Here is a 9101-nt window from a genome sequence, read left to right as displayed (position 1 = left end):
CCAGGAACTTGAAGTCAGTGACTCTCTCCACCATGTCTCCTTTGATGTAAAGAGGAGCAGGTTCCTCTCTCCTCCTCCTGAAGTCAATAATCAGCTCTTTTGTTTTGGTGGAGTTAAGTGGCAGGTTATTGTCAGACACAGACAGTTTTTGAACTTCATCCCTGTAGGCAGAATCGTCGATCTGTACCACAGTCGTGTCGTCTGCAAACTTGATGATTCGGTTTGTGCTACGGGTCGGTGTGCAGTCATAGGTGTACAGTATGTCCAGGATGGGATTGAGCGTCAGGACTGGGGACTGATAGGACCCTAACCTGACAGTCTGTGGCCGGTCTGTTAAGAAGTCCCTGATCCATTTGCACGTGTATGTTTTCACACCCAGGTCATGCAGTTTGTCCACCATTCTGCTGCACCAATGCAGAGCTGTGTTCACAATCAGTAACATTATAATTCATCATGTCATTTAAGTTTGAAGTTTAATTTCCTGTTTATCACTGCTGGTTGTGTTACTGCTCCTCTGACCTCTGTTGTCAGAGTGTTTCTGGTTCTATAGGATTCTTTCTGTCTCCTCCTCTGTACTCCTCCTCCTCCTCCTCCTCTTCCTCCTGATGAAGCTGAAACAGGTTTGTTGTTTTGCTGTCAGAGACAAAGGTTTCAGTCGACACACACGATAAGTTGTCTCGGTGTCCCAGAGGTCTTCCAGGTCGAGATGCAGCGTGAGAAACCCTCCAATCAGAGCAGTCAAGTATGTGTTGAGTTCAGGGAGCAGAGAGTCTGTCTGTTTTCTCTCCATGTTAGTTATCTGCTCAGCCAGCTGCTGTATCTTCCCACTGTGCTATTAGTACTTTTACTTGCTTTAATCTCAGAAGGAAAGCTTGTACTTGTTATTGTCCTCCATTTATCTGAAAGCGTGTTACTCTGCACATTCACAGTTTACACACAAAGTATGAATCAGCAGTAAAACATGAGGTAATGTTCCAGAGAATCAGCTCTCTCACTGCTACTTCTACATCAAGTACATTTAGTAACAGAGCAGGATGTTGGACAGAGTATTTTCACCGTGTAGCATTAATAGTTTGGAGTACTTCTTCCCCTGCGTCACTGAGTCTGTTTAACGATAAAGTTTGTTCATCACATTTTAAACATGTTGGAACTCGACGTGTGGAAAGTTCCTTGTGTTGCATTCACGGGACAAAGGAAGAACAAACACACAGTGACGACAACAACCACAGTTACACAGAGAGAAGAAACAAAGCTCTTATTGTGAAAGTCTGCTTCCTGACAGGTGGAGCTGTAACTTATCAGGAAACAACTCACCTGAGTTCTTCTTCATCAGCTCTTTGGACTGTTTGAAGAAACTGTAAGTTGCTGTTTGATACTTTAACAACAAGTTAGTCTTTCATCTCTTCGGGGTTTGTTCCTGGCTCTGTAATGTTAAATATAATGTTTCTACTTCACTTCTTATTTCCTGAGAAAGTTTGGACGACTTGTGTTGGAAGATACATCTAAATGTTGTAGCATGAACTACTACAGAGGAGGTTTTAAATACTTTGCCCTGTTTATACGTCTGTCTGTCACAACTGTGAGGCTGCAGTCAGAAAACCTTACAGCTGTGTAGTTGAGATCTAAATGAAGGCTGAGTTTGAAGATGGGTGGGGTCCGAGCCTTTCTCCTGCTGTTAGAAAACAAACCGTTGTCTCCACCAGTGTAAAGTCAGACACAACAGGACTATACTGTTTTCTCTGGAACCTTTCAGAATAAAATGTAGTGACCTAAATGCCTCTGTTACTGTTGTAGTAATGTGTGGAGGAGGCAGAGAAGTGTCTTCATGTCATTATTTTTAACGTCTATACACAGGCAGGGTTTCTCTACCATTGTAAGGTTTAGTCGCAGCACCCAAGCCGTTTTAGGTACCACCTAATTGAATTAATGTGAAGTCAATGTGAGCATTAAAACTAACTAAAAGTCTTTTCTCAGATTTTATAATTGTAGTCAGACTTCTTAGCAAGTTTTGTCTTTAATGTTTTTGAGTGTTATTTGTTTATTATCTGATCTAGCTTTTCCAACGTTTAAGATACACATATGGGGATAATAATGGTCCAACATTATGCAAAATTGCATATTTTTGATTGAAAACCGTAACCTTTTCTTGAAGAACGAACCCTAAACTCCCTGCCACCGAATATTTGCACCTCAGTCTTCCACAAAACCTAGAACAAACACTGACAGGACAGAAAAGTGAGATTGATTCTCAGTCTTGGCTCCATTAGTCCAAATGTAATATTATTGTGAAAATCTCCTCCTTCCTGCCTGCTTCCTGACAGGTGGAGCTGTGGCTCATTCCAGGGAACAGCTCACCTGTGTCAGAGATTTCTCTCCAGGCGGAGAGTGACACTCTTCTTCATCAACTCTTTGGACTGTTTGAAGGAACTATAAGTTCTTACATCTAGAGAATGTGACATGCACCTACAACACCAAGACAAATTCCTTGTATGTGTAAAAAACGTACTAATAAAGGCAATAAAGTCCTTTCTGATTGTGATTGCTGTTTGATACTTTAACAACACGTTATCTTTCGTCTCTTCAGGGTTTGTTTCTGGCTCTGTAATGTTAAATATAATGTTTCTACGTCACTTCTTATTTCCTGAGAAAGTTTGGATGACTCTTGTGTTGAAGATCAGAAAGCTGTCTGCAGCAGTTAGTGTTGGTCGTTTTATTCACTGACAGGACTGATATGGAGACAACAAGACTCAGCTCTTTTATTCTCTAACTAAATCAACAAATATGGAACTGCGTCACTATGAGCTGGCACTCCAACAGGAACTAGTGTCGCTTCTTTTATGATGCAACTTTGTGTTCAAATTCAATAACATGTTATTTGTAGTGTCCAATCCGACATTAGTCCTGGAGTCTTTACAATGTTCCTGTTCTCCCAGAAAGATAATGAATGAGGATGAGCAGAGAGCAGAAATCATTCAGTGAGGAGCTTCAGACTTTATTTTCTGCTTGATAGCTTCTAGTTTCTCCAGCAGCTTCTGTTTCTGGAGATTAAAAAGTGGTCTTCCTCTCTTTCTTACAGGACCCATCAGAGACCAAACCCTGCTGAACCTGAACCTGAACCCAGCTGTGTGTCAATGAAGAGACACCGCTACTTTAAAAAAGAAGGCGACCTGTAAGGGACAGGCCAATTAAAATGGAGGAGAGGAGAAGGAAGAGGCGAAGACAGAAGGAAAAGGAGGAACATATTGAAATAAAGAGCCGAAGACTGAGGTGAGTTGTTCTGAAACCTCCAGCAAACTAGAAGTAGTGTTGTCTCATTGGGTGTGTGGTCTTCTTGTAGAGGGTCTCTGTGTTTCCAGCCCACTGTAGCCTGTCGTCCAGGTGAACTCTGGGATATCTATAGACCTGTTTTCACCTGGTTTAAAATGGATCCATTTGGATCTGGATTAAAATCTGATCTGAGTGATCAGATCACAAGTGGAACGCTTTAAAGGAACACGCCGACTTATTGAGACTTTGTCTTATTCAGCGTATCCCCCAGAGTTAGATAAGTCCATACATACCCTTCTCATCTCCGTGTGTGTCGTAACTCTGTCTGACGCACCCACCGCTAGCCTAGTTTACCACAGATCCTGGAGGTAACCGGCTCCATCTAGCCTACTGCTCCCAATAAGTGACAAAATAACGCCAACATGTTCCTATTTACATGTTGTGATTTGTATAGTCACAGTGTGTACAAATAACAAGGTCACATGAGACCCAGCCATCCTCTAACCGTATATAAACTGGGAACTATATTCTCACAAGGTGAAGCTCTGCTACTTGGGCGGAGTGATTAGCGCAACACCTGAAAAGCATCGTTGTTACTCTCTGCTCCTCACCATGGGGCTGCGAGCAAATCAGATCTCTGCAGGGTAAATCCAGACAGCTAGCTAGACTACCTGTCCAATCTGAGTTTTCTGTTGCACGACTAAAACTACTTTTGAATGTACACATGTTCCACCAAAACAAGTTCCTTCCCAAGACTATTTAGCAGAGGCACCGATGCTCCGTCCAGCGCTTAGCGTTGCCAAAGACGATTGTGATTGGTTTAAAGAAATGCCAATAAACCAGAACATGTTTTTCTCCCATCCCGGAATGATGAAGGTCTGGCTATAAGAGACTACTGAACATGACCCTCAATAAATGTGTTTTTCTATCAGGACCCAGCAGAGACCAGAGTCTCCTGAACCTGAACCTGAACCTGAACCTGAACCTGAACCTGAACTTGAACCTGAACCTGAACCTGAACCCAGCTGTGTGTCCTTTAAGAGCGACCAGTCAAATTATCGCCTCATTAACTTTAAAGGAGAGCAACCCTATGCTGAAAAGAGGTAAGCTGTTAATATTATAATATTACTGATTCATGTTTTAACTTTTATGTATCCAGAGAAGTGTTTGGAGTTTATTTTCAGCATCTTTCTTCTTCACATCCATTTATATTCTCACATCTGAAAGTTGTCCAGTTAAACCAGTCTTCAACTTTTAGATAAATATTGGATCTGGTTTGGTCCAATATATTCTCTGGTGTTTTAGCTTTTTAACCCAGTTTTTTGTATAGTTTTTTTGAACTTCTTTGTGTTAATCTTGTTTTAGTTGCTGCTTGTATCTCCAGCAGTTTTTGTGTCTGAATACTAAAAAGTGAATTTCCATCCCTGTTGGTCTTACTCTCTGTGTAACAGGATCCATCAAAGACCAAACTCTGCTGAACCTGAACCCAGCTGTGTGTCCTTCAAGAGTGACTGGTCAAATAATCGCCTCATTGATTTTAAAGGTCAACAACCCACTGCTGAAAAGAGGTGAGCTGTTAATATTATAATAGTACTGATTCATGTTTCAACTTTTATGTATCCAGAGAAGTTTTGAAATTTATTTTCAGCATGTTTCTTCACATATATTTATATTCTCACATCTAAAAGCTATCCAGTAAGACCAGTCTTCAACTGTAGATCTCAATTTAATATTGGATTGGTTTGGTCCATCACCGCATATTTTTTATTTATTTTTTACTTTTTGCTTGCAGAAGTTACAGGAGAACAGATATCGTGTGATATGAATTATAATGAAAGCAATAATCATTGTGTAGTTATCCTCATCGACTGTCTTCTATCCTACATTCAAGAGTTTATGGAGAGAGAAAAAAAACTAAAGTTGCTAGTCACTTCAGCTTTGCACATGAGGATGGACAGGCCATTGAGCTGAGGTGGACGTGGCCACATTAACGTTAACGCTGCAGTGTTTACCATTGCACATTAGCCTAGCAGCTAGCAGAGTTTCCTTCTGCTTATAGTTTAATCCTGACAAAACCGCATGGTTGAATTTCAGCCTGCAAGCATGTTTTGTAGCCTAAAAAGAGCAGCTTATATTGGTAATATTACAGAGAGCAAGAAGTTAGCGGACTGCCAAGTTGCCCTCTCTGCTCTCTGTCTGCTCAGCTGCTAAGACTGCTGTGCTGCAAAGCGTCTGCAAACTTTTTTTTTCTTTTTACTTTATTGACAATAGAGCTTTCTGAACTGTCTGTGGAATAAATCAACGGAGAGGAGAGAAAGCAGAGTGGCCCTAAATGACAGCAAAACACAGTAAAGACTTACATTGAGCTGAAATGGAAACACTGTGCTAAGGGTTAAGCCGATGTTTTTTGGGGGTAACTCCATTCACTTTACCGGTGGTATTGACAACAGCTAAAGCCACCGTGTCTTGAGAAGCTCTAGCTTGTTGTTTTATTGTTCACTTTTAACTCACTTTACATCATCTTTGCTATCTATTTTTCCTCACAGCGGCACTCATATACGCTACTCTCCGTTACAGCTCGCTGTCCTTGCACGACCACACGGGCACTGACGTCACTCACTTAAGGCACCCTGCCATTCTTGCTCTAACTTACGCTAGTCTCGTAAGGGGGTGCGGTTAACCGCCATACCGCGCTTCATCACAGCAGTAAGAAAAACACTATACCGTCACAGCCCTAATGAGAAGACTTCTGCCATTTGAGTCTGGACACTAAGGCCAAGTTTCAGTGAATGGGTTCATGACCAGATTTCTTTTCTCCTGACCCAAATTGGTCAAAATGCAAAATTCTTCCCAAATGTTGGATCTGGGTTTGCCAGTTGGATGTCAGATCAGAAGTCAATAAGGGGAAGCAAAAACAGGGAACCACCATCCAACAGTATCCTCAGTCCAGGTCAGCAGTTCTCCCCGACTACAAACAGGCCATCTAAGCTCTGCTTCCCCCTCCTGAGTTGGCTGATGGTTTGCCAAAATCATTTTGAGGCCAACAGAAGGTTTTTCACTGTTGACTTCCCAAACTCCTTCTACCTACAACTGTTTGCTTCCATGACCACAGAAGCTGCAGACCTCCTGGCATCATGATACCAGTCTGCTGCTTCAGGAGTCCTTTAGGCCAACCACGTTGTAGCCCTTGTTTACTTCTTAGTTCTTTCTGTTAATTCGCAGTGGGGTCAGCAGTACCACCAACACTTTAATGTCAGGGGAAACCATCTGATTCAATGTTGCAATCAACACTTTAAGTCACAGGCAATTGCCTTGTGTTTGTCTCTGTGTGGACAGACATGATGTGAGCTAATTATTCCTGATTCCTCCACAGAGTGGACCAGGAGAGCTCAGAGGTTCCCAGTGATCAGTCTGCCCAGCAGCATCAAACACACCTGGACTCCATATTTATGGTCTGTACATGTACAACTACTACTTTTACATCTATTCTGTTCACAATCATCTCCATGCTGCACTTTTCAGACCAGTGGATTGTCAGTCTGTCCAACATGGATCTGATGTTTGCTTCCATGATTTCAGTTTGATTGTGTAATTAATATAATCTTCTGTTCCAGTTGCTGGAGGAGGACATTGTCACTTTAAGTAAGAGGATTTCTCTAAAGATTTAACTTGCTGGACTAATGGGACGTTTACTAATGTCTCCAGAGATGGACCAAAATATGTTCCTGTTTCCTTTACAAAATTACTTAATGATCTGTTTTGTTATGTATTCATTCAGGAAGTTCTGCTGGAGTTTGTAAACATAAACTCAAATCGAACCTAAACAAGAAGTTCCAGTGTGTGTTTGAGGGGATTGCTAAAGCAGGAAACCCAACCCTTTTGAATGAGATGTTCACAGAGATCTACATCACAGAGGAAGGGACTGCAGAGGTCAATGATGACCATGAGGTCAGACAGATTGAAACAGCATCCAGGAAACCCGACAGACCAGAAACAACAATCAGACGAGAAGACATCTTTAAAACCCCATCTGGAAGAGATGAACCAATCAGAACAGTGATGACAAAGGGAGTTGCTGGCATCGGGAAAACAGTCTTAACACAAAAGTTCACTCTGGACTGGGCTGAAGACAAAGCCAACCAGGACATCCAGTTCACATTTCCATTCACTTTCAGAGAGCTGAATGTGCTGAAAGAGAGAAAGTACAGCTTGGTGGAACTTGTTGATTACTTCTTTAGTGAAACCAAAGAAGCAGGAATGTGCAGGTTTGAAGAGTTCCCGGTTGTGTTCATCTTTGATGGTCTGGATGAGTGTCGACTTTCTCTGGACTTCCTCAACACTAAAATCCTGACTGATGTTACAGAGTCCACCTCAGTGGGTGTGCTGCTGACAAACCTCATCAGAGGGAATCTGCTTCCCTCTGCTCGCCTCTGGATAACCACACGACCTGCAGCAGCCAATCAGATCCCTCCTGAGTGTGTTGACATGGTGACAGAGGTCAGAGGGTTCACTGACCCACAGAAGGAGGAGTACTTCAGGAAGAGATTCAGAGATGAGGAGCAGGCAAGCAGAATCATCTCCCACATCAAGACATCACGAAGCCTACACATCATGTGCCACATCCCAGTCTTCTGCTGGATCACTGCTACAGTTCTGGAGGACGTGTTGAAGACCAGAGAGGGAGGAGAGCTGCCCAAGACCCTGACTGAGATGTACATCCACTTCCTGGTGGTTCAGTCCAAAGTGAAGAACATCAAGTATGATGGAGGAGCTGAGACAGATCCACACTGGAGTCCAGAGAGCAGGAAGATGATCCAGTCTCTGGGAAAACTGGCTTTTGAGCAGCTGCAGAAAGGCAACCTGATCTTCTATGAATCAGACCTGACAGAGTGTGGCATCGATATCAGAGCAGCCTCAGTGTACTCAGGAGTGTTCACACAGATCTTTAAAGAGGAGAGAGGACTGTACCAGGACAAGGTGTTCTGCTTCATCCATCTGAGTGTTCAGGAATTTCTGGCTGCTCTTCATGTCCATCTGACACTCACCAACTCTGGAGTCAACCTGCTGTCAGAAGAACAAACAACATCAACACAGTTCTACCAGAGTGCTGTGGACAAGGCCTTACAGAGTCCAAATGGACACCTGGACTTGTTCCTCCGCTTCCTCCTGGGTCTTTCACTGCAGACCAATCAGAATCTCCTACGAGGCCTAATGACACAGACAGGAAGTAGCTCAGAGACCAATCAGGAAACAATCGAGTACATCAAGAAGAAGATCAGTGAGAATCTGTCTGCAGAGAGAAGCATTAATCTGTTCCACTGTCTGAATGAACTGAATGATCGTTCTCTAGTGGAGGAGATCCAACAGGCCCTGAGATCAGGAAGACTCTCCAGATTTAAACTGTCTCCTGCTCAGTTGTCAGCTCTGGTCTTCATCTTACTGTCATCAGAAGAAGATCTGGATGTGTTTGACCTGAAGAAATACTCTGCTTCAGAGAAGACTCTTCTGATGCTGCTGCCAGTGGTCAAAGCCTCCAACAAAGCTCTGTAAGTGGGACTTATTAATCATTAAATACTCTGATATCTTTCAACAGGAGTTAAATATAATAACTTGTTTCCTTCCTGTTGTCTCTCCAGACTGAGTGGCTGCAACCTGTCAGAGAGAAGCTGTGAAGCTCTGTCCTCAGTTCTCAGCTCCCAGTCCTCTAGTCTGAGAGAGCTGGACCTGAGTAACAACAATCTGCAGGATTCAGGAGGGAAGCTGATCTCTGTTGGACTGAAGAGTCCACACTGTACACTGGAGACTCTCAGGTCAGGTTAAGCTTTGAAAACACA

The 9101-nt window shown here is 42.8% G+C and overlaps 1 protein-coding gene across 1 annotated transcript; it reads left to right on the top strand.

Moving 5' to 3' along the window:
* Window positions 1–561: 561 nt before the first annotated feature.
* On the top strand, window positions 562–8817 carry LOC116066541. Its single transcript, XM_031322659.2, has 8 exons — window positions 562–746; window positions 3077–3267; window positions 4719–4835; window positions 6641–6719; window positions 6882–6909; window positions 7046–7197; window positions 8452–8545; window positions 8762–8817. Exons 2-8 carry the CDS (start codon window positions 3191–3193, stop codon window positions 8815–8817), a joined length of 603 nt encoding a protein of 200 aa, XP_031178519.1. The 5' UTR covers window positions 562–746; window positions 3077–3190.
* Window positions 8818–9101: the final 284 nt, after the last annotated feature.

This window comes from Sander lucioperca, chromosome 10 (assembly GCF_008315115.2).
Source record: "Sander lucioperca isolate FBNREF2018 chromosome 10, SLUC_FBN_1.2, whole genome shotgun sequence".
Taxonomy (NCBI): domain Eukaryota; kingdom Metazoa; phylum Chordata; class Actinopteri; order Perciformes; family Percidae; genus Sander; species Sander lucioperca.
This window is presented reverse-complemented; position numbering and strand designations above follow the sequence as displayed.

Bases quoted from the DNA above. Each gene is read 5' to 3' on its own strand.
- LOC116066541 (XM_031322659.2), top strand. From the start codon at position 3,191: ATGGAGGAGAGGAGAAGGAAGAGGCGAAGACAGAAGGAAAAGGAGGAA. The intron at 3,268-4,718 runs GTGAGTTGTTCT...TCTGTGTAACAG, and splicing joins ATAAAGAGCCGAAGACTGAG to GATCCATCAAAGACCAAACT. The intron at 7,198-8,451 runs GTCAATGATGAC...CTTTCACTGCAG, and splicing joins CAGAGGAAGGGACTGCAGAG to ACCAATCAGAATCTCCTACG.